This window comes from Podarcis tiliguerta (assembly GCF_965153285.1).
Source record: "Podarcis tiliguerta genome assembly, chromosome: 1".
In the NCBI taxonomy this organism is placed as follows: domain Eukaryota; kingdom Metazoa; phylum Chordata; class Lepidosauria; order Squamata; family Lacertidae; genus Podarcis; species Podarcis tiliguerta.
Window position 1 is genome coordinate 127,642,696 of NC_139534.1, and position 24,385 is coordinate 127,667,080.

Here is a 24,385-nt window from a genome sequence, read left to right on the forward strand (position 1 = left end):
TTGACCCAACTGCGGGAGGCAGTGGAAGACAGGAGTGCCTGGCGTGCTCTGGTCCATGGGGTCACAAAGAGTCGGACACGACTAAACGACTAAACAACAACAACAACAAGGAAATGCAGTGGGGCAAGGGAAGTAAGTGCTGCATTTGAGCAAATGTAGTGAAGGGACACGGGTGGCGCTGTGGCTTAAAGCCTCAGTGCCTAGGGCTTGCCGATCGAAAGGTCGGCGGTTCGAATCCCCACGGCGGGGTGCGCTCCCGTCGTTCGGTCCCAGCGCCTGCCAACCTAGCAGTTCGAAAGCACTCCTGGGTGCAAGTAGATAAATAGGGACCGCTTACTAGCGGGAAGGTAAACAGCGTTTCCGTGTGCGGCTCTGGCTTGCCAGAGCAGCGATGTCACGCTGGCCACGTGACCCGGAAGTGTCTCTGGACAGCGCTGGCCCCCGGCCTCTTGGGTGAGATGGGCGCACAACCCTAGAGTCTGTCAAGACTGGCCCGTGCGGGCAGGGGTACCTTTACCTTTACCTTTTAGTGAAGGCTGAGGAAGGGCAGTGGTTAAAAGACTGAGCTATGAATCAGGAAGGACCTAGTGGGAATCTCACGTCTGCGGTGATTTCATTAGGCAGTCTTTAGCAAGGCACTCTCAGACTCAGCTACCTGAGATATGGGGGTGATAAATGCTCGCCCACCTTCTGAAGGTGTTGCAAGGATGGTTGTAAGCATACGAACACTAGATAAGACCATTGGTCCATCTAGCTCACTACTGCTGGCACGGACTGGCAGCAGCTCTCCAGGGTTTAAGGCGAGGGTCTTCCTCAGTGCAACCTGGATTTGAACCCTGGGCCTTTTGCATTCCAAATACCTGCCCTGCTATTGAATTCCCCAGGGGAAGTGCTTTGAACACCTGATCTACGGTCAGTAAAGGTAAAGGTACCCCTGCCCGTACGGGCCAGTCTTGACAGACTCTAGGGTTGTGCGCCCATCTCACTCAAGAGGCCGGGAGCCAGCGCTGTCCGAAGACACTCCCGGGTCACGTGGCCAGCGTGACATCGCTGCTCTGGCGAGCCAGCGCAGCACACGGAACGCCGTTTACCTTCCCGCTAGTAAGCGGTCCCTATTTATCTACTTGCACCCGGGGGTGCTTTCAAACTGCTAGGTTGGCAGGCGCTGGGACTGAACAACGGGAGCGCACCCTGCCGCGGGGATTCGAACCGCCGACCTTTCAATCGGCAAGTCCTAGGTGCTGAGGCTTTAACCCACAGCGCCACCCACGTCCCTACGGTCAGTAGTTGGACTTCATTTCCAGGTTTACCTGATCTCAGTTAGGACTGGAGACAGTGTTCATTCATAATACCCTGAGTCAAAGCAAACAGGTGGATTCAGTGATGAGAAAGAGGGATGTGGAGGATTCCAAAAGCAGGCACCAATGTTCCCAAAGGAAATCTCCCTCTTTAAAAACCGACAATGGAATCCTATGCATGCCATGCAGGCAGATCTTCTGCATATTTCAGAATTCCAGAGATCTTGTCCCGGGGCTATTCCTTCTACCTAACTCAAACAGGGGGCTATTCTGTCTATTGTAAGATTTGCATATAGTGATTTATTTTTAACGATGGATCATACCACTTCCCTCATTTGATATTGTCAATTTCAAAGCTGTTCACTAATGCTGCATATTTTTTTTGCAAAAAAAAAGAAAGAAAAAAAGGCAAGTTTTTGATGTGCCTATAGAAATGCTCCTTAACTGCTCCTTGGGTGGTTTTTAAACAGCAGGCTTGGCCTTAACAATGAATCATAGCCTTGAGACAAAACTGTTACTGCTGAGAGTGGCTGGGGAAATCACTGGGGAGCAGTTCCCCTGGCAGCCCCTTGCAGAGAAGGAGAGACTAGGCTTGGCAGTTTCAGATATTGATAAGAACAGAGAATATCCCTTGACAAGGCTGGCCAGGTTGAGACCCAACGCTGAACCCTGGGGGCTGGGGAATTGTTGTCCAGTTGCACCCGGAGGGCACCAGCTTGGAGAAGGCTGCTGCAGAGCCTGTGTAAGACGCTGAGGGTGGAGCCTTGAAGCAGGGTCTCCAGCAGGCTTTCTTCGGTGCCTTTCCAGAGCACCTGCTTTTCATGGAGAAAGTTCCAGGTTCAATCCCAGGTGTCTCCAGAAAAGGCAGCGAGAGGCCCTGAAGCCTTGCAGAGCATCTGCCAGTCAGTGTTGGCAAGTACAGTGGTACCTCAGGTTACAGATGCTTCAGGTTACAGACTCTGCTTACCCAGAAATAGTACCTTGGGTTAAGAACTTTGCTTCAGGATAAGAACAGAAATCGTGCTGCGGCAGCATGGCAACAGAGGGGCGGCAGTGGGAGACCCCATTATCTAAAGTGCTGCTTCAGGTTAAGAACAGTTTCAGGTTAAGAACGGACCTCCAGAACAAATTAAGTTCTTAACCTGAGGTACCACTGTACTGGGCAAAATGGACCAATGTTCCGACTCATTTTAGGGAGTGAAACCTAATTTTTGCCAGTTTCTTCAGTCTCTTAAAAATATATATTTGGGTGTGAGCAATTCAAATCTGCTATTATTATTTTTAAAGTGTTCCCCCCCCCCCCACACACAATGAACTAACTTTAGTCTGTCCCCTTAGGCAGAACTCAGCCTCCAGATTCATTCCCTACTTTCCCTTGGAATGGGAGAAAAAACTGCAGGCCTGTGTACTGGTTGACATGTCTGTAGCGTGGCGTAGCGTGGGGGGTGCAGGGGGGGGCCGGCCGCAACATCTGGGGGGGGGGGCGCGCTCGCACTCGCAGCTCTCTGCCCCTACCTGGCTCACTCACTCTCTCTCACTGCAGTGCTGGCTGTGCGAATCCAATCCGAGCCGCCGGGTCGCCGCCCACTGTGGAGGGGAGGGTGCCAGGCGTGCGGTGCGGTGCGGAGAGAGAGCGAGGGACTATCTGGGGGAGGGACAGTGCAGCGGGGGGGGGCGCAAATTACTTGCCTTGCCCCAGGTGCTGACAACCCACGCTACGCCGCTGCCTTCGGGGGTGAGGTCGAAGAGTTACAGCACCTGCTGCGACTGCAAAGACTGATATGGGAGAGACATGTTTTGTTGCAGCTGGGGCAGATGAAAGCGTCTGGTTGTGCTGCTGCAGATGCACCACAGCAATTCTTCCTTCTGCGCTCCTCCCAGCGGTCATTCCTCCTCTGGTCACTGCTGTGGATACATGATACTCCCAGGTATATAATCCTGTTGCACAAACCGTGGCGTTAACAACGCCCTGGGAGAACCCGAATGCTAGGAAGGTTCGGCGGCCAACATTGTCCATTACAAGCTGTTTGAGCCTGTTCCAAGAAACGGTATTATATTCCACAGCTGGAAGATTGTCCTGGAGAAAGTGAGCGAGAGGAGAAGACAGTCGATTGCTTAAGATCCAGACATCTGGCAGGCTTGGCTCCATTGCATGCATGTGTGTGTTTTTAAAAACGAGAGGGAAACCAAGTTGGTTCAGAGATCAAAAAAATGTTCATAGAAGAGCCATTGTCAATTCGTTCCGAGGCCCCACGAAGCAGCCAAAAAGCAAAAAAAGCCTTTAAACCTTTTTGGGTCGGCATCTAAGGAAGATGAACAAGAGGGAAGATTGAGCTCTTGAAAGCCTGGGCTTTTCCAAAGGGTCCTATTCGTAATGCCTTGTCGCTAGAGAAGGTGCACAAAGATTTTTATTGCTTTGTAAAAAAAAAAGAAGCAGCAATAATCACATGCCAATATATAAAGTTATCCAGACCAACACAGGAAAAGATCAAGGTAGGATTCCTCTAGCTGCTGGCCCACCAGACACACATTGTTCTCTTCCCTTGAGTTCAGCTCTCAAGCTGATGGTTAAAACAACCACAATCACACGCATGCTCAAAACAAGTATTTGCCTCAAAGATGTTCATGCTATGAAAGGAGACAGATGATATGAGTAAAGGCCACGGACCGACCATGCTTTTTAAGCGCTGAGATGCCACTTCAAATAGGCATGGCTTCCCGCAAATAATTCTGGGAGCTGTAGTTTGTTAAGAGAGCTGAGGAGACTCCCTGTTCTCCACACAGAGCTATAATTCCCAGCGTTCCCCAGGAAGAGGGATTTGGTTGTTAAGCCGCTCTGGAAATCGTAGCTCTGTGAGGGGCGTGGGGAAGATGGCAGAGCCTCCAAGAGTCCCTGTTTTGCAGGGACAGTCCCAAATTGACAGAAGCCATCCCGGTTTCTGATTTGACCCCGTCTTGCTCTTTGTTTGGACGTTTCTATTTTCATCAGACAAATGTTGGAGGGTATGGGGCGGTCTCTTAACAACTCTCAGTGCCCTTTGCAGACTAAAGCTCCCAGAACTCTTTGGAGGAAGCCAGGACCATTTAAAGACTTACGTTTTGGGGTAGAGGGAGCAACTGGAGGGAGGACCAGGAAGCCTTGGGCAGGAAACCAAGGAAGCCAACTGTTAGGTTGTGGGTGAACATATCAGACGACACAGCAATTCTTCAAAACAGCTCTTGTTTATTCACAGGCCAGAACAGAACTGAACTGAAGGGTTCAGCCAGCCTGCTTATATAGAGCTCCACTACAACGCTACAGTAGCAACTTTTTGTAACTAGCCAATCACTGAACGTCACTTTCAACCCCCTATTTGCATATGTGGACCTGAGTGAAAACTATTTACAGTATCCCCCTGCTGGCCCAGGGTGAGAACTTCAGTACATAACACCAACCTTCAGCTTGAGGAAGACAGAATTGCTGCACTCCCTACCCACAAATGCTTTGTGCCAATGAAGCATGGCAACGTGGCAGCGATGGTCCATAGGTGAGCTTCTAAGTGTTGGGATACTGCCAGGGAGACGGGGGCATCAGACAGGCCCCCAGCTGGCTCCAGCCGCTGGCCGGCAGCTGGGCGATCACTGGTCTCCCTTGGAACAGCATCAAAGAGCAACACGAGCCTCAGATACGTTTAGAGACTCGGCACGCTCTATCAGCAGAGTGAATAAATCTTTGCGCAGCAGAAGTGGCAGACAGAGAAATGTGTAAGCATATTTACAGCACTTATTCAGCATAGTTCAGGGAGAAAGGAAAAAACATGTCTTCTTCCCTTCGTGTTCAGAGCAAACAGCAAGAGCAAAAGCAATATATAAACGGAAGTTCCCAGCGAGCCTGTGCTGGAAGTAAACAGGCATGTGACACACAACAGTCATGCCTGTTCCCTTGTAAGATGGAACGGAACAATATCCTAACACTATGAGGGGGGCAGGACAGGGTGTGCCCACAGAACTGTGATGGCTGTCAGATCTTCTCGGACCCCAACTCCCAGCCACCTTGGCCAAGGGTCAGGGTCGATGGGCGTTGCTGGCCAATAACATCTGAAAGGCGTCATGTTGGCAACCCCAGAGGATTATTTTCAGGGACTGCTCAGTATGACTCCAACTGTCCAAATCTGCCAGACCCACCTCCATTTTCAGGTTCCTGAGGAGAAAATGACTCTTATTTGGCTGGGGCAACCCAGTCAGACAGGCGGGGTACAGTTGTTGTTGGGTTTTTTAAAAAGAATATTCCTGAAAGCACATGCTCCAGAGTCCCAGGAACTGCTGTAGCTTTTAAAAGGATGTTGGGAATTCTAGCTCTGATAAGAAGAAAACTACAGTTCCCCAGTTTCTTTGCATCGAAGCCATGTGCTTTAAATGTATGGCGCATATACATGCTTTGGGATAAACCTGGCTGCGAGCTTGCATTCCATTAAGCGCCCCTGATTTTATTATTTAAATGTGAGTTTATTATCCCAGTTTACTAGCGCAGTCTGCTTCCGAAGCATTGCAGAGCAAATAAACACATACAGTGTAGATACAGCAAGCTGAGAACAGCCTGCAGCAATGTGCGGTGAAGAAGGCAAGGCAGTCTCAGTCAGTCAGGCTAGGAATGCTGTGAATACACAAGTGTTGCTATTTTCATCTGAGAAGCTTTGGGGGTTGTGAAGCTGCACACCAAGCAAGACGTACCCTGTACCCCTTAAAAATACAGTGGTACCTCGGGTTAAGTACTTAATTCGTTCCGGAGGTCCATTCTTAACCTGAAACTGTTCTTAACCTGAAGCACCACTTTAGCTAATGGGGCCTCCTGCTGCCTCTGCATGATTTCTGTTCTCATCCTGAAGCAAAGTTCTTAACCCGAGGTACTATTTCTGGGCTAGCAGAGTCCGTAACCTGAAGCATCTGTAACCTGAAGCATATGTAACCCAAGGTACCATTGTAATGCACACCCTAATTTCTTCAGCAGGAAGGCCACTCTGCGCTCAGCTGACAGTCTGCCTACACACATTTATTTGTTTATTATTTGTTGAATTTCTATCCCCTAGGAATTGATAGCTTTCTCCTCCGTTAACGTGTCTGATCCCTTTTTTAAAGCTGTGCAAGCTCTGACTGCAAACTCCATGGTTCACTACATGCTCTCTGCCCTTTTGCCAGTCCTGAATCTCCTCAGCTTCACTGAATGGTCCTGGGTTCCATTTTGTGGGGGGAGAATTTTTCTAACCACTTTCTCCACACTACGGGTAATTTTACATCTCCATCATGCGTCTAAAGCGAACTCCCCCTCCCTGCTGTTGTTGTTTAGTTGTTTAGTCGTGTCTGACTCTTCGTGACCCCCTGGACCAGAGCACGCCAGGCCCTCCTGTCTTCCACTGCCTCCCGCAGTTTGGTCAAACTCATGCTGGTAGCTTCGATAACACTGTCCAACTATCTCGTCCTCTGGCGTCCCCTTCTCCTTGTGCCCTCCATCTTTCCCAACGTCAGGGTCTTTTCCAGGGAGTCTTCTCTTCTCATGAGGTGGCCAAAGGATTGGAGCCTCAGCTTCACGATCTGTCCTTCCAGTGAGCACTCAGGGCTGGTTTCCTTCAGAATGGAGAGGTTTGATCTTCTTGCAGTCCATGGGACTCTCAAGAGTCTCCTTCAGCACCAGAATTCAGAAGCATCAATTCTTCGGTGATCAGCCTTCTTTATGGTCCAGCTGTCACTTCCATACATCACTACTGGGAAAACCATAGCTTTTACTATACGGACCTTTGTCGGCAAGGTGATGTCTCTACTTCTTAAGATGCTGTCTAGGTTTGTCTCCCGCCTACTAAAACCCCCCAAATGCAACCTTTCCTCCTAAGAGAGTTGCTCCACCCCCGTGCCATTTTCAGTACCCTTTTCAGCACCACAATCGCCCTTTTGAGGGGCAGCAATCAGAATGAGACACAGTTGTAGAGTCACAGAATTGCAGGGTTAGAAGGGACCCCCAGGGGTCATCCAGTCCAACCCACTGCCATGCAGGAATCTCAACCGAAGCACCCGTGACAGATGGCCAAAAATGTATTCTAAGTGTGGCAGCGCCATAGACTTGTATAAAGCCATTATGGCATTTGCAGTCTAAAACATGAAGTCACACCCCCACCCCCACACACAAAGGGGTGGAATCTACACACATATAAAAAAACACTGTAAAATTGCTTTTAAAATGTTTTGAAAAATACATTGAAATTTGCATAGCTCACTGTCGCCATCTAGTGTTGCATTTGCATATTCACCTTAAAACGTTTTATTTGCAGCTGAATAGCTGAGTCCGGGGGTCAACTTCCTCTATGAGGACTTCCAGGCTGTAAACTTCATCTTTAGAAAGATTGCAACCCGTATGGAACGAATTGAGCGTCACCTTAAACACACAGCATCTCTGACCCATCAGAATTGGGCTTGGGTTTATTTGCCCTCATTTAGTCCATTAGGAGACTCTGAGGCAGCTCGGTGGCAGAGTAGTGTAGTGGTTAGAGTACCAGATGAGGACCAGGCTTCAAATCCCTGCTCAGCCATGAAGCTGACTGGGCAACCTTGGGCCAGTCACTGCTTCTCAGCACAGCCTACCTCACAGGGTTGCTGTGGAGATTAAACGTGGAGGGACGAGCCTTGTACTCCATCTTAAGCTCAATGGAGGAAAAGGTGAGATATAAATGCAACATATAATATAAATCTATGGCATGCAGAAGGTCCAAGGTTCAATCCCAGGGCATCTCCAGGTAGGACTGGGAGAAACGCCCGTCTGAAACCCTGGAGAGCTGCTGCCCGTCCGTGTAGGCAATACTAAACTAGATGGGTCAATAGTCCGGCTTGGTATAAGACAGCTGCCAGCATTCCTGCTCCTGCTCCCAGACACACTGGCTCAGGATCTGCACCCCCTCAGATGACTCAGATACAAAAGAGGCTCTGCCTGCCTGCTCTTTAATGAAGGAACTGGGTTTGGGTAGCAGGCGCTCAGATCTCGAAGCCATCCGCACATTAGGAAATAATTACAATGTGCGGCTCACTGTTGGAGTTGGCTTTACAAGTTCCCAGTGTAGGCCGTTGGCTCTAATAGGAGGCAGAAGCAAAGAAAGGCTTTAACCAATTTATTTTTTCAGATGTGGAATTTAAAAGCAGATCTTGCGGCTGCATTTTTGGCCTCTCTACAATCTTCGCGAAGGAAAGTCAAATCCAGTTTGAGGCTACCTCTGTGCCGTACATTTAAAGCATGTGTCAAGAATCGTGGGAACTGTAGTTCACCCCACAGGGGTACCATTTTGAGCACGCTCAACAAACTATGGCTCCCGGGATACTTTGGGGGAAAGCCGTGTGCTTTAAATGAATGGTGGGAATGTGACCTTAACACAGGCTCAACCGGGCCCAGAAAAGGCAGGGACCCCCGTTTACAGATCATAGAATCACAGAGCTGAAAGGGACCACGAGGGTCATCTAGTCCAACCCCCTGCAATGCGGGAGGTCTTTTGCCCAACGTGGAACTCGAACCCACAACCCTGAGAGTAAGAGTCTTAAGCTCTACCGACTGAGCTATCTCTCTACACAGGCTCATTCAAAAGTTAGATGCATGTAGGATGAAGGAGCCAGGACAGAGGACTGGGTTCTGCTAAGTATAGTCAGCGTAAAATGTGAAGAGGGCTACAGCATGGAGACTGTGGTGCATAAAGTGAATTATCGTAGCAATTCTCGATTTCTAAAGCAATTTGGAAAGCTACGCAGAAGACTGTCCCGAAAACCAGCCCTCTGCTTGCTCCCTTTTAAAGAAAAAAAACCCGACTGCTTCCTCGCCCACCCCCTGAAACCGCTTCCCTAAGTGTCAAAGAGGAAACAAATCTGAAGAAGAGAGGAGGACAACTAAGGGCTAAATTGTTGCTGAGTTAGGAATAATATGAAACGGGCTTGACTTGCGTTGAGGAGGGCAGCAGAAATCTTTTTATTAGACTCCGTTGGCTCGTTCCAGGGGCTCATTCCTTTCTAACACATGGCCAGGGTTAAGATCTTCCATCTCACATCTCCTCTTGAAGGCCAAAGCATGATTCATTTTAAACCAGACCGTTCCGTTTCCCTCTCTGTGCATCAATCTCCCAGCAGCCAGAGGGAGAGCTGAAACATGCACCATCCAGAACAGAACATCATAGCCAGGAAGGTCGCCATCTATTTGCAAATGAACGGGGGCTGGAAGAGAGGCAAGATTTGGCTGGTGGCAGCCCTGCACAGATCCCTGGGGTTCATTCTCAGCAAATGCTTCCAACCCCAAAACACAGGGCAGGAGCATGCAAAGTTATGATATAGGGGAGAGTTGACGGAGCATAGGAAGAATGGAGGATTCACAGCCAGCTCCCATCTAATACAATATATTCTGTAATTCCTGTTGCGATATGACAGACACTTCTTCACACTATAAGGGAACTATGGAACTCACTGCCACAGTGATGGTCACCAACTTGGATGGCTTTGAAGAAGACCGGACAAATTCATGGAGTAGAGAGTCATTTCTGATTGCTAGTCCTGATGGCTATGCTCCACCTCAAAATTTGGAAGCAGCAAATGCTTCTGTGTACTATTTTGTGGAAACCAAAGGAAGAGGAGAATGGGATGCTGCTTGTGGGTTTCCTACAGACCTCTTCTTTTGTTCTTATTTGTTGTTGTTTAGTCGTTTAGTCGTGTCCGACTCTTTGTGACCCCCTGGACCAGAGCACGCCAGGCACTCCTGTCTTCCACTGCCTCCTACAGTTTGGTCAAACTCATGCTGGTAGCTTCGAGAACACTGTCCAACCATGTCGTCCTCTGTCGTCCCCTTCTCCCTGTGCCCTCCATCTTTCCCAACATCAGGGTCTTTTCCAGGGAGTCTTCTCTTCTCATGAGGTGGCCAAAGTCTTCGAGCCTCAGCTTCAGGATCTGTCCTTCCAGTGAGCCCTCAGGGCTGATTTCCTTCAGAATGGAGAGGTTTGATCTTCTTGCAGTCCATGGGACTCTCAAGAGTCTCCTCCAGCACCATAATTCAAAAGCATCCATTCTTTGGCGATCAGCCTTCTTTATGGTCCAGCTCTCACTTCCACACATCACTACTGGGAAAACCATAGCTTTTACTATACGGACCTTTCTTGACCTTTGTTGGTACCTCAGGTTACAGATGCTTCAGGTTACAGACACTTCAGGTTACAGACTCTGCTAACCTAGAAATAGTACCTCAGGTTAAGAACTTTACCTCAGCATGAGAACAGAAACTGTGTGGCAGCAGCGGGAGGCCCCATTAGCTAAAGTGGTACCTCAGGTTAAGAACAGTTTCAGGTTAAGAACGGACCTCTGGAACAAATTAAGTTCTTAACCAGAGGTACCACTGTACTTGTACTTTCTGGACACAACTGAAGACATTTTTGTTTCGAAGAGCTTTTCCAACGGAGGGGGATAAGTTCTCTACCCGGGGTGTTTATTTCTTGTGTCACACCCGCCCACTGGTGTAAATGAAACTGCTGGTGTATCAGTCCACAAGCCACTTCCATAACACAAGAGGTTCGTGCAGTGTGATAGGAACGTGAGAAAGCAGGACAGAAGCACTACCATTATAATGAGGAAAAGTGATGCAATATTCTGGATGTCTGAATGTGCCCTCCGCTGAGATGTAAGCAATGCCCTTCCTTGGCATGGGATGTCGCCACTCCTGGGCTTCTTCCCATAGCTCTGAGCTGGCGCATGCAACCTCTCACAATGGCCAGCCAGACACCTCAAAGGGAAGCTGACAAGCTGGACATGAGAGCGACAGCACGCCATCCACATGGAATTCCCAGCAACCTCTCAATGATTTCATGTAGATCGGAGGTTTTCAACCTTTTTGAGTCCACGGCTCCCTTGACCAGCTACATTCTTTCTGCGGCACCCCAGCCCCTTGCCTGCAGAGCCGGCAGCCTCTCGCCCTTTTTCCTTTTATTTTTTAAATCATTTTTCTTGATTTTCCAATAAAAAACATCCAATTAATATATCCAATCGTAATACTCCAATTAAAATTAAAAACTAAAATAAAAAAGAACCAAATTATAGCCCAAATTATAATTATTAATTTTTCAGAGCTCCCCACGGTCTGGATCTCTGAAGCATATTTCCACAGCTCAGTTCTGCCTCTCCTTGTTGTTTCCAGATTTTCCACATCTCGATTTTGATGCTTTACAATTCTCCATCCCTGAGTCCACGATTCTCAACCATGTCAAACATCATATGCTTTCATACGTCGAATACAGCTTTATTAGTATGTATTTTTCCAACTGCCTTTTTTATCAGCGCAGCTTCCCCTGACTCCATTCCAATCCGGGATGTTGTCCAAGTTTGTTATCTGAAGTTTAATGGCACAGCAACTCCCAATCATTAATTGTCCAAACCTTCCTTTTGAGCTTTATTAAACCAGTACCTTCCAAGTTAATTGTTAGGCAAAACTGTTTGCAATATTGCAATGTAGATAAACTGTATTCCACAAATATCAGTCATTTGGCGATTGATCAGCCTTTGGAGACCACATTCTCCTCCGCTCCGGGCCTGAAATATACTCGGAGTCGAGTGTGGATTTCATGCTCTTTATTCAGCTCATAGTAGTGAGGAATGCCAGTTCCCCCGAAATGTCTGCTTATATACATTATTTACACAATGGGCCCCACGTGATTGGCTAATTCCGGGATTCTCCTGTAGGCCAATCAGGTTGCAGATTCACTTCCACCTGGAGCTAGATTGGGTATCTCCTGTGGACCAATCAGACTGCTGCATTCTGGATCCTATTGTTCTAGGACCAATCAGACTGCTGCATTTTGGATCCTATTCAGCTCAGTACATAACAGGGCCCTTTTTCGAACACCCTCTCATGTGGGTTTTTCTCTCATTCTCCTCTCCTTGACAGTCCTCTGGGCAGTCCACGGGGGCCTGGGACTTTTCAGTCCATTCCCAACAGAAAGGGCTGGCGGACTAGCTGGCTGGGCTCCCTCGCCCGCTTGCTGGCTGGGCATATGCCGACAGCACATCCTGCCCAGCGCAAACTAAGCTGGAGAACAGCTTCTCAGCCTCTCCTGCCCCCCACCCCCGTCATGGCCACCTGCCTTCCATAAGCAGCAAAAGGCCTTGCGAGGTTCACAGCCAGACGCCTCATTTGCCACTCGTTGCTTCCTGGACTGGGGTGGCCACCAAGGGCAAGAGACACACCCCTACCCAGAGTGTTGAAGTCGGGGAGGGGGCAGCAATGAATATTTTTGCCCCCTCCAGCAAAATCTGTCGATCTGGCGCCGACTCTTAACATTGCTTTCCAAAACAAAACGAAAAGAAAGCTTCTTTTAAATGGAATGCGTTTCCTTTCAACACTGTTGTCGGATCCCTCTAGGAAAGGATCTCTGCCTTGTTTTGTTCCCTAGGAGCAATTTTTAAATTAAATTCTGCGGCTGTGCAGTGCCTTTCAAGTGCTTCGTGTTAAATTATACTTGTTAGCACCGTGCCGTGGGAAAACCCGGTTCACTTTAAAATGGAGAGTCAACAGACTTGGAGGGAAGTGATATTCTCCCGGGGTCTCTTGACTGATAAGCAGAGGGCAGATATAAAACTACGTGAGGAGAAGCGCCGAGACCTTAATCTCGCTCGCCGATTCCAAAAGGACACCCAGTGTCCGCTTTGCAAAGGCACGAATTCCAGCACTCAGCAGGGGAAATCGTCTTTCACACAACCGTTCCTTCTCTCAGAAGAGTTCATCGGCCTTGATTTGCAGTGAAGGAGACAAAGCCTTCTTCCTTCAAGAATGTTCTCTCGCCGTACAAATGTTTCAAGTCTCAAATCTGAAAGAATCCCACCTCCATAAGAGCAAAAGAAGAGACTGCTGGTACAAGCCAGTGGTGGCGCTGTGGTCTAAACCACTGAGCCTCTTGGGCTTGCTGATCAGAAGGTCGGTGGTTTGAATCCAGCTCCTGCCAACCTAGCAGTTCAAAAGCATGCCAGTGCAAGTAGATAAATAGGTACCACTGTGGTGGGAAGGTAAACGGCATTTCCATGCGCTCTGATTTCCATCAAGGTGTTCCTTTGCGCCAGAAGCGGTTTAGGATTCAGAATCATGATTACTGGCTGCAACCATATGTGTGTACAGTTGTATACACTTCATTGACTCTGCTGCAAATCTTCTCAGGATCTGCCAGCAGATCCACCCGTCCCTGTTCTTACACCGCACTGGAGCTAAAACAGCCTCAATAACATCAAACTGTTTAAGAAAATATGCCTGGGATTGCTCTAGAGTGTCATCACTCAACACAGAAGAAGTGAAGCTTTGCAGGGTGGGAAGGCACAGGCTCAAGAAGACCACATATCTCATAATACAATGAAGTCAAATATTTCAGGATTCATGCTGTCCCGCTATCCAAATGCTCATTCTATGAAAATTAACCTATCCAAACATGAGATTTGAGTACCAAACCCCTTGTAAACAATAAGCAGCCTATGCAAGCCTTACTACTTTTGCAGCTGTTTTGACAGAAGACATGATTGCAGTGAGGGGAGGGAGAGGGAGAAATCAGACAAATAAGACAGCATCTTTTCCTTCTTTGCCTTTTGCAATGTTTCAGAGGATTTTCCTGGGTTTCCACAGTCCCTTCCGTCCCCGGTCATTTTGCACTCAAAATTAGAAATTTCCAGGGTTCGAAATCAGCAGGGCAGCAGTCGCATTTTGCACCTGATTCTCCATTTGCGAGCACCTCCAAAAGTCTGGGTGCCAATTTTTTGCACCTGGCTGACACTCAAGGATTACTGAAAAGTATGTGCTTTGAAGCCTCAAAGTACCGTATTTTTCGCTCTATAAGACGCACCAGACCACAAGACGCACCTAGTTTTTGGAGGAGGAAAACAAGAAAAAAAATATTCTGAATCTCAGAAGCCAGAACAGCAAGAGGGATCGCTGCGCAATGAAAACAGCAATCCCTCTTGCTGTTCTGGCCTCTGGGATAGCTGGGCAGCCTGCATTCGCTCCATAAGACGCACACACATTTCCCCTTACTTTTTAGGAGGGGAAAAGTGAGTCTTATAGAGCAAAAAATACTGTATATGTTAAAGATAGACAATACGTTAAGGAATTTAACAATAAAAAGTAGAATGTTTTGAAGACTGAAGTATGGTACAGTGGTGCCCCGCAAGACGAATGCCTCGCAAGATGGAAAACCCGCAAGACGAAAGGGTTTTCCGTTTGCAGAGGCGCTTCGCAGGACAAATTTCCCTATGGGCTTGCTTCGCAAGACGAAAAATGACGAAAAAAATTGAATTCCCCCCCCCCTCCAAAACCCCTTATTTTGAATCGCTAAGCTGCTAAAAGCATTTTAGCAGCAAAACCGCTAATCCCCCACCCCTTAAAAAGCCATTTTTAGCCCTTAAATCGCCAATAGCGCTAATAGCGCTACTCCGTCAATGGGCTTGCTTTGCAAGACGAAAAAACCGCAAGATGAAAAGACCCGCGGAACGGATTCTTTTCGTCTTGCGAGGCACCACTGTACCAATATTTTTATTGGAAACACCAAATTAAACATGTATGCACAATTTCTGCTGAAAATGTGATATTAACAGTGTGTCACTTATGTGAATTGTGTATTAGTTCATGCTTATCAAAATAATAAATAAAAAGTGTTGCTGTCCTGTCCCCCTGCTGCCCGTGGCGACTAGACATTCTGTTTTGGCTCCTACACCCCAAGTCTCAGAAGCCATTTGGCCCCCACCTTTCCTATCCCAGTTTCTAACACTGGAAATTTCCCCATAGGACTCACTGGAAATCGTCAGCTTGTTATGCAAACCACCTAACGAACCATTTATTGAGGATGCATTGTGTTTGGATAGCAGGATCTGCGCACACTTCTTCATATAGTGCAGAACTAAACTGTGGAACCACAGGAGAGAGCTTTAAATTCATGCTGGTAGTAGCTGTTGAGAATTCCGTTCCACCTTAAGGAACAGGCACGGGATTGTTACGTGTCACATGTCTGTTTACATTCCAGCACAGCTTGCTGGGAACCTCCGTTTTGTGTATAGCTTTTGCTTTTAGCCGTTCTCTCTGAGATGACATGAGAGGGAGAGACAACATGTTTCTTTGTCCTGATTTATGATTAATAAATCTGTAGCTGTAGTATGCTTCCGCAAGCCTCATGCCTATTCTGTGTGCGCAGTTCAATCTGCTGATAGTTTGCCCTGGCTTTGAAGCCTGGATTGCTGATGGTCTTTGCACCGGGCCACTGGAAGTGAAAGGCCCAGCCACGGCTAGCCAGATGGCCTCCCAGCCCTCTGCATGCTGACAGCAGCAATGGCTACCAACCCAAATGGGCTGTGTTCTGCTTCTTACAGTTGCCGGAAGCCTTAGGGGAGAAGAGTTCTCTTGTGCTCAACTTCTGCTTCTGGCTTTCCCACAGGCATCTGCTTGACCACTGTGAGAACAGGATATTGGACGCGTTGGGCCATTGTTCTGATCCAGAAGGACTCTTCTAACATCCTTATGGTGGTTTGGTTTCTACCATCATCTTTGGTGTTTCCTCAAACTGTCTCAGGTGCCACATTCTTAGGCTAAGCCATTTCCAGTTATATATTTGGATTTTTTTCCCCCTTGGCAAATCAGGAGCAGATGGTTCTACTTTCCCAAGGAGACAGAAGTTGGGCTTAATCAACTTGGCATCCTGTTAAACACGGAGGTTTTTTTATTTATTTATTTATTTTAAAAACTCAGATAATACTGAGCTTGTGGAGCTGTTTCATAATTGAGCAGCTTTCTCTCTCCCCGTGGTCGGATGTCCCCGTATCTTAAACGAGCCGTTCCTCCTGTGCACACATTTTTAGCGAACGGATATTATTATCCATAGTAGGGAAGGGAACAGGCCTCGCGATTTTCTGGCCGCATTTTAAAGTCTAAAAACAGCAGCGCACATCAAAGGAAGCAGCGGCTTCGTAGCCTTCAACCAGGCCAAGATTTCATGAGTGCAGAGTTCCTGATCTGGACTTTTTCTTCCTCTCCCAAGTTGAAATGGTTCTCCACCCCTCCTTTTTATTGTTGTTATAGCTGAGCCAAGTTGGAGAAGCAGAAGACAAAGTAGCCGGGAGGCGATGAGGTGTTCATGTAGCCGTTTTACGCCAAACACCTCCTGAGTTAGCCAAGAAGAAGAAAATAAAGATAGCGTACCACACTGTTTAGGGATGCGGGTGGCGCTGTGGGTTAACACCACAGAGCCTAGGACTTGCCGATCAGAAGGCTGGCGGTTCGAATCCCCGTGACGGGGTGAGCTCCCATTGCTCGGTCCCTACTCCTGCCAACCTAGCAGTTCGAAAGCACATCAAAGTGCAAGTAGATAATGTGGTACCACTCTGGCGGGAAAGTAAACGGTGTTTATGTGCGCTGCTCTGGTTTGCCAGAAGCGGCTTAGTCATGCTGGCCACATGACCTGGAAGCTGTACGCCGGCTCCCTTGGCCAGTAAAGCGAGATGAGCGCCGCAACCCCAGAGTCGGCCACGACTGGACCTAATGGTCAGGGGTCCCTTTACCTTTATATTTGACTGAGCGAAATTAGGTCCCTCCCTGCCCTGTATATGTCGCCAGAATCAAGTCCAAACCTATGCAGCCAAGCTTTCCCTTTTGAGAATGCATCGCTGGCCATCATTCCATGTTGCTCAGATGTGGCACGGGGTGTGTGTGGTCAGGGCTGGTGGCTGGGGGAGAGAGTGTCAAGCTGGAAGTGCAGCGGTGTGCTGGTCTACAATTCCCATCATCCCTGACCACCGGTTCTGCTAGCTGGGGATGATGGGAGTTGTAGTCCAAAAACAGCTGGAGGCCCAAAGGTTCCCCACTCTCGAAGAAGCTTCTTCTCCCCTACTGGAACATTAACAACATGTCTTGTGAAATGAAAAAATTATATGAATAGTTTAAAAAGATAAAAAGCAAACTAAGTAAGAAACATAAACACCCCCACCCCCATTAAATTACAGTCTTTATTTTTTATTTTAAAAAAATCCCTTTTGGCTCTTTGATTCCTGCTTACTAGAACACACACACATGGATTGAGCTAAAGGATTTTCAACAACAACATGGTTTTCTCATTATCCAGCCAAAATCCCTTCCCTTTCAGGAATGCTGTGGGGACTTCATATTTTTATTTATTTACTTTTGTGTGTGAGAGATGATGATGGATGCTCTCTACCACGTTCGTTTCATGGGAACCGCTTTTATTCCTTGCCCCCTTTTGTCCCTTTTTGCAGCAGGCGGAGCAGAGCAGCGAAAACATCGTACATCAACAATAACAAAAAGGATACACCATAGCAGGGAGAGTTGTTCCCTTCAAGGCCAACTATGCAAATTTAGCATCTGGAGAGCAGATGTCGATGATTGTTGTATATTTTCTGTACCATCCGTCTACCACCCAGTTTCCAGTTGGGCAAGCATTTACCTTGCGGTAAATGGAATGCAGCGGATGCACTGGCCATTGCCAACCTGGTGCCCAAACATCTTGTAATGGTTCTAGGCGTTGCTCGTGTGTAAGTTGCCGCCGCTCCTGGCTAGGTTACCTGGTTGAACCCTTTCTGTCTGGACAGCCTCAAGTTTCGTGGCTGCCTCAGTCGCTGGCAGAATCCGTCAGTGGGCATTTCTTGAACCTCTTCCAGCATAAAAGCTGTTTGACACCCAGTCTCCTCCCTGCGCATGGAGGGTGTGGGCAGCGGAGTCCCCATACTCTCTCTCCGCTGGTCTCCGGCGAGGAGTCCTGGAGCCACCTCTCCGATTCCCCCATCTGTCCCCCTTCTCCACTGGTGTTACGCTGATTTCCTTCCCCAGCGGATGGGCTGCCTCTCTCCCTACTGGGACCCTCTCCGGCATCCCTCTGGAGCCTTCTCTCCGCCTCCAGCTCTGAGGGCAGTTCCCTGACACATCTGGAGGCACAAAGTTGGTGAAGCCTGAAGTTCACAACTGGCCCCACAGCTGTTCCGTCTCTTACAGATCTAGAAACCAATTTCAGTCATAGGTGATAGATTGCCAGGTCAGCACAGTCTCCTAGACCCACACCACAACAGTAGGGCTGATGCTCTCCTATGCCTGATGCCCACACTTCCCTAAGATCTGTGCTTTTTTTCTTAAAAAAAATGTTCAGGGGTACTCTCATTTTGACTCAAGAAAATCACCATTTTATAGTTCAAATTGGGAAAAATAAATACAGTAAATGGACAAAAGTACAAAGATTCACAAAAATTTAAGGGGCATGCGTCCCCCCCAGAAAAAACCACTGCCTAAGATTATGTGAAATCGTGATATCATGTGGTTGGATCACATGGGCTGTCTTCACACCATTGCCCTCAACAGACCCCACGTGCTGTTGCTAACCCAGTGGTTTCCAAGCTATGTTCTGGGCAATTCTGGAAGGTCAGCAGGAAGATGGGGAAATAGCTTGTCCAAGATGACTATTTTTTTCCTGCAATACACCATTAAAGGTAAAGGGACCCCTGACCATTAGGTCCAGTCATGACCGACTCTGGGGTTGCGGCGCTCATCTCACTCTATAGGCCAAGGGAGCTGGCGTACAGCTTCCGGGTCATGTGGCCAGCATGACTAAGCCGCTTCTGGCGAACCAGAGCAGCGCACGGAAACGCTGTTTACCTTCCCGCCAGAGCAGTACCTACTTATCTAGTTGCACTTGGACATGCTTTCGAACTACTAGGTTGGCAGGAGCAGGGACCGAGCAACGGGAGCTCATCCCGTCGTGGGGATTCGAACCGCCGACCTTTTGATTGGCAAGTCCTAGGCTCTGTGGTTTAACCCATAGCACCACCCACGTAATACACCATTACAGGAATGTATATATATTATAGATATAGTAAGATTCTCTCCAGTTTATGTCTCTTTACGTATTTGGATGTCATTTTTTAAAGACAAAGACTCTTTTGTTCTACGGGTTGGAGGAAACCAGAAAAGTGAATCCCCTGAATGGCTAACAAAATGATGGGATTTCACTGTCATTCATTCGTATCCTGCTTCCTTCCCAAAATGGCTTCTGCCTTCCATAAAACGAGCAGCTCGCTTTTAAAAGGAGCTACTTGAGCTTTGTTCAACTGAATGAAATCATTCCAAGCCCTGACGGTAATTTAACAAACCATAGGCATGTTAGAACTAAGGTAGTCACAGAACCAATATTATTGTAATATCAAGGGAAAGTCCCTTTTCATAATAATTTCATGGTAGCACCAGTTCCTTATTAATTTTTAGTTATGGAATGTTGTCTTTTGGTCTGTGTTATTGTTCAGCACTTTGTCGACATCCAGTTGCTTCAGAAAGAGAATTATTCCAATTCTTAAGGAGCAGCCTGCTCCATAACTCACTCGCTGACTCCTCTCTCCATCGTTTCTCGTTTCTTACTCCTGCCTTAATTGTCTCCCCCGCCTCTTGCCAGCAGCGTTTATGTTGTCCTTTTGTAATTACTGTGCTCAGAGAGCAGGGTTTTTGACATTGAGGGTTGATTTACTATGTTTGTGTTAAGAGTGTAATATCACCCGAGCCCTAAGGTTATTCTAAGTGTACATACATAACATTGGAAACTGCTACCAGAGAGCTGTGCATTTTTAGATATATTACTTTTTCATGTTTGATTTATTTGATGGTGTTTAAATATGTACAAAGTTGCTGTCACTGCGACTAGGTATTTAGTTTGATGTATTAAGGATATTTAACCAAAAAAATATGATAATTGTATGTGTGTGTATTTTACATGTTTGTGTATATAGATATACACACACACGTAAAATACACAAATAAATTTTAAATCCAGAAATTACAGCAGCTTTGTTTCAAAAGTTTCTCATTTTTAAATTCACTTATTTAATAAATTTCTTGCCCATGCTTCAGCATGCATGGCCAATCCCAAGTTGGGAATGATTTTAGCAGCTTTCTGATCACGATGCTGTCAGGGAAAGATGTTAATATATCACCTTGTTTTTTTCTGTTCTCTGTACTCTGCTCTTTGCTAATTCTAGACATGCTTGCTTGGGAAATTCTGGGCATCCTTCTGACGTTTCACAGCTTACTATCCTCGGGGCACCTCTATGATGTGTGCCCTTTCCATAATACAATTGTTGCCTGCAAAACCACAGGAAGGGGAGCAAATCGCTTTTGTGTACTCACCACCCCCCAATGAACTTAAAAATTATCTAGCACAAAATTTCTTGGGCCTGTTTGTAATTTGACAGGTTTCCTACCCAGGGACACACTTTTCTGATGTCTCCGTTTTAGTACAACTGCCCACAAAACACTAGGGGGAGATTAAGTGATGCCATTATTACAGTGGTGCCCCGCAAGACGAATGCCTCGTAAGACGGAAAACCCGCTAGACGAAAGAGTTTTCCGTTTTTCAATGTGCTTCGCAGGACGAATTTCCCTATGGGCTTGCTTTGCAAGACGAAAATGTCTTGCGATTCCTGGGGGGTTTTTCCCCGCTCCCCACCCCCTTTTTCTAAGGCACTAAGCTGCTAATAGCCTTTTAGCAGCTAATCCGCTAATCCCTTAAGCCTTTAATAGCCGCTAAACCGCTAATAGCGCTAATCCGCTAATGGGCTTGCTTCGCAAGACGAAAAAACCGCTAGACGAAGAGACTCGCGGAACGGATTCTTTTCGTCTTGCGAGGCACCACTGTATTATTATTATTATTATTCCCATCCCAAACTGTAAAGACTGCCCTTGTGGGGAAACTGCTGCAGCTCCCCTTCCAAAATTTGGCCGGCTTCATCCTAACATGCCTGCAGTTTTCATCCAATTCTGCAGATGTGGATCTTCAGCCAAATCAGGCAGCCTCCAAAAGCACTTAGGAAGAAAGCAGGCTCCTTTCTGATTCGCCCAACTGCAGCCTAAACCAAATCTTGTAGTAAGTGCACATCTCTAATGGACCTTTAGAAGATCAAACCTCTCCATTCTGAAGGAAATCAGCCCTCAGTGCTCACTGGAAGGACAGATCATGAAGCTGGAAAAGACCCTGATGCTGGGAAAGATGGAGGGCACAAGGAGAAGGGGACAACAGAGGACCAGATGGTTGGGCAGTGTTCTCAAAGCTACCAGCATGAGTTTGACCAAACTGCGGGACGGAGTGGAAGACAGGAGTGCCTGGCATTTCTGGTCCATGGAGTCACGAAGAGTTGGACACGACTAAACGACTAAACAACAATATGGACAGACTTCAGTCTTCAAACTCTCCAGTGCTGCTCCAGCACGAGTCGGCAGGTGCTCCCCACAGCTTCAATACACCTGCTGTTGTGTGTACTACTCCCTTTGGAAGATTAATGAGCAAGGACAATTAAAAAAAAAACAACCTGCATTTTTTTAAGAGGCAGTAAGAAAGCACTCATGGGATTTACACATCCTGCCCTTTCCAGGTTAGGGAGACCCAATGTGGACTCCTTGTGCAAAGGCTCCCAAGCTGTGGAACTGGTGCTTACCTACCGCCTTGGCAGAACAAAGAAACCTTTCTGGCGCCAACTGCTGGGAAGGGTCATAACTCAGTGGCAGATGACATGATTTGCACGCTGAAGGTCCCAGGTTCAAATTCATGCTTCTCCAGATATGGCTGGAGAAGCCCTATGTCTCAAATCCTGCATAACTGCTACCAATCAGTGTAGGTTATACTGAGCTAGAGGAACGAATGGCCTGCTTTGGTCCTACATTTCCCCGAATGGCCTGATCTCCCTTCCCCTTCCAAACAGCCCCATATAGTGAATTTTTAAAGGTTTTATTGTTGTTGTTGTTTTTAATATTTTATTGTCTTCTATCGCTGGAAGCCACCCAGAGCAGCTGGGGCAACCTAGTCGGTTGGGTGGCATATAAATAATAAAAATATTATTATTATAAACATGCAACAACAAGTCAAAAAAAAGGAAAGGAAAGGAAAGGAAACACAGGGCTTGTAAGATACCCAGCAAGGCTGAAATTCATTTTTTAAAATAAAATATTTAATTTGTTAAAAAAATAGTGTACATATTTCACATGTAAGAAACACACACGTATAAAAAGTTTCTAGTGATGAAAGGCAAGCCAATTAATTCGATGTCAAAACATGTGGTTGATGCATTTCTGCACCGTGTATTGTTTCCGCACAAACAGCTGTCAACGCTCCCCTTTCCCAGCTCATGCGTCTCTGTCACAAATACACACGCACACTTCAAAACGTATCTGCCCCTGACGAATCTGCACTGCCGTGGACAGAACTCAAGCTTTGGTCGTCTATGCTGGCAGATGGTACAACCGTAGACATCTTTGCTGGCGCAGGCAGGAAACTTAAATCAGGTGCCGTTTCTCCCCCTGAAACAGAGAGAAGATTTAGTCGATTCCAAGCTGAGCCAAGCGAACAAATGCAAGATGTGCTAAAGGTGCCGTCTGATTTCATCATCTTCGTATGTAAAAACGCCGTGAGGCCCTGCGCATGCTGTTTGGATCATGCAGCATCGGCACATGGGAAGACAACGCCAGAAGATTTTATGCAGGCAGCTGCATTGTTGACTCAGATTTTCCTGGGTGTGTTCTCTGACATCTGTTAGCCACCCACACTGCTAGTAACCCGGACAAACACTAAACAGGAGAGGGGCTAGTTTCTTTCCAAATCCAAAAATAGGAGAAGAAATGTTAAGTTATTCAAACCGGACTGTATGAGGATTACAAGCATCCACGACTATAATCGCTAAAGACCACTCGATCCCCTTAACTCTGCCCATCTCTCTAGTGGGGCCACTTCAAATTGCGGTTTGCAAGTTTGTTTGGGAGGGTAAGTGAAAACCATCGTTTGCCTAGTCTGATGTACTCAGAGAACCTGCGATTTCCATGAACATAGATGAGACAGAGAACGCACACGTGAGTCTTGGGCACACGTGTGTGAGCTGGCCCGGGAAATGGCAGCTTCTTATGTTATGATACCTGTTCTCTGCACACCAGTGTGGCAACCATCAATTGACACTAATGTGCTCTGGAACTCTCTGCCTGTTGATGTGAAAAGAGTACAGCGACGATGCCTGGTTACAATCCGGTTACATCTGTTTTAAAAATTGTTTTAAAAATTTCATTGTGCATCTTTTAAGATGTCATAAAGAGCTTCTAAGCATTTTTTATTGTACATTTTAAAATCATGAATGTGTTTGCTGCCCTGGGCCCCTTTGGGAAGAAGGACAGGATATGAATTTAGTAAACATTTTAGAGAATCATATATAGTCTTTGGACTTCTTTTCCGACTGCTAATTTGCACAAAGCATAGACTCTCGTCATTCTACTGGATCGATGTGCACAGCAGCTTGAATGTCCACCACATCTGACTTTCATAAGGCAGCCCCCTCAGCCACAAGCTCAACTAACCTCACCTGAAACTGAAATCCAGAGCAGGCAGCTATTGTTATATGAAGAAACCAGGACTGGCTGTGCATCTTGCCCACCCAAGGTGCAAGAAACCAAAAGGAAGTATCAGTTGAGAGCGCAGGGGCCCTGAGTCATTAGAAGTACGAACCCAAGTCTCTAGCGCAGTTTGCATTACTACTGAGGCATGCTACATTAATAATCTTGCTTCTTTCACTGACACGCATAGCAACTAACATTTTCCCTCAACCCTAGAGGGATAATATTTACCAACTCTTCCCCTGCTTAATTATCAACTGTGGCTATGCAACGGCAGCTCAGATTCATATAGTCTGTTCTGTATTGCGCTTCGGAGACTACTAATTAGCAGATCAGCCCTGGCATTGAAGCTGCAGACAAGCAACGGGTATGAGTTTCTAAAGCAGGGGTAGGCAACCTAAGGACCGGGGGCTGGATGCGGCCCAATCGCCTTCTAAATCTGGCCTGCGGATGGTCCAGGAATCAGCATGTTTTTACATGAGTAGAATGTGTGCTTTTATTTAAAAGGCATCTCTGGGTTATTTGTGCGGCATAGGAATTTGTTCATATTTTCCCCCAAAATATAGTCCTGAGGGACAGTGGACCGGCCCATGGCTGAAAAAGTTTGCTGACCTGTTCTAAAGTGACCAGCAACAGGCCACTTGGCTCTTCCTGCTCCCAGGGTCTCTTCGCC

At 47.1% G+C, this 24,385-nt stretch overlaps 1 protein-coding gene across 11 annotated transcripts in view; it reads right to left on the reverse strand.

Annotated features, from left to right (window-relative positions):
* Positions 1 to 22,264: 22,264 nt before the first annotated feature.
* KIAA0586 overlaps positions 22,265 to 24,385 on the reverse strand; it is a 75,437-nt gene continuing 73,316 nt past the window's right edge. For all 11 annotated transcript variants that reach the window (XM_083433551.1, XM_083433558.1, XM_083433554.1 and 8 more), the window contains exon 33: positions 22,265 to 22,635. In XM_083433551.1, the coding sequence (XP_083289677.1) occupies positions 22,496 to 22,635 (140 nt within the window). In that variant the 3' untranslated portion in view covers positions 22,265 to 22,495. The remainder of the gene's footprint in view (positions 22,636 to 24,385) is intronic.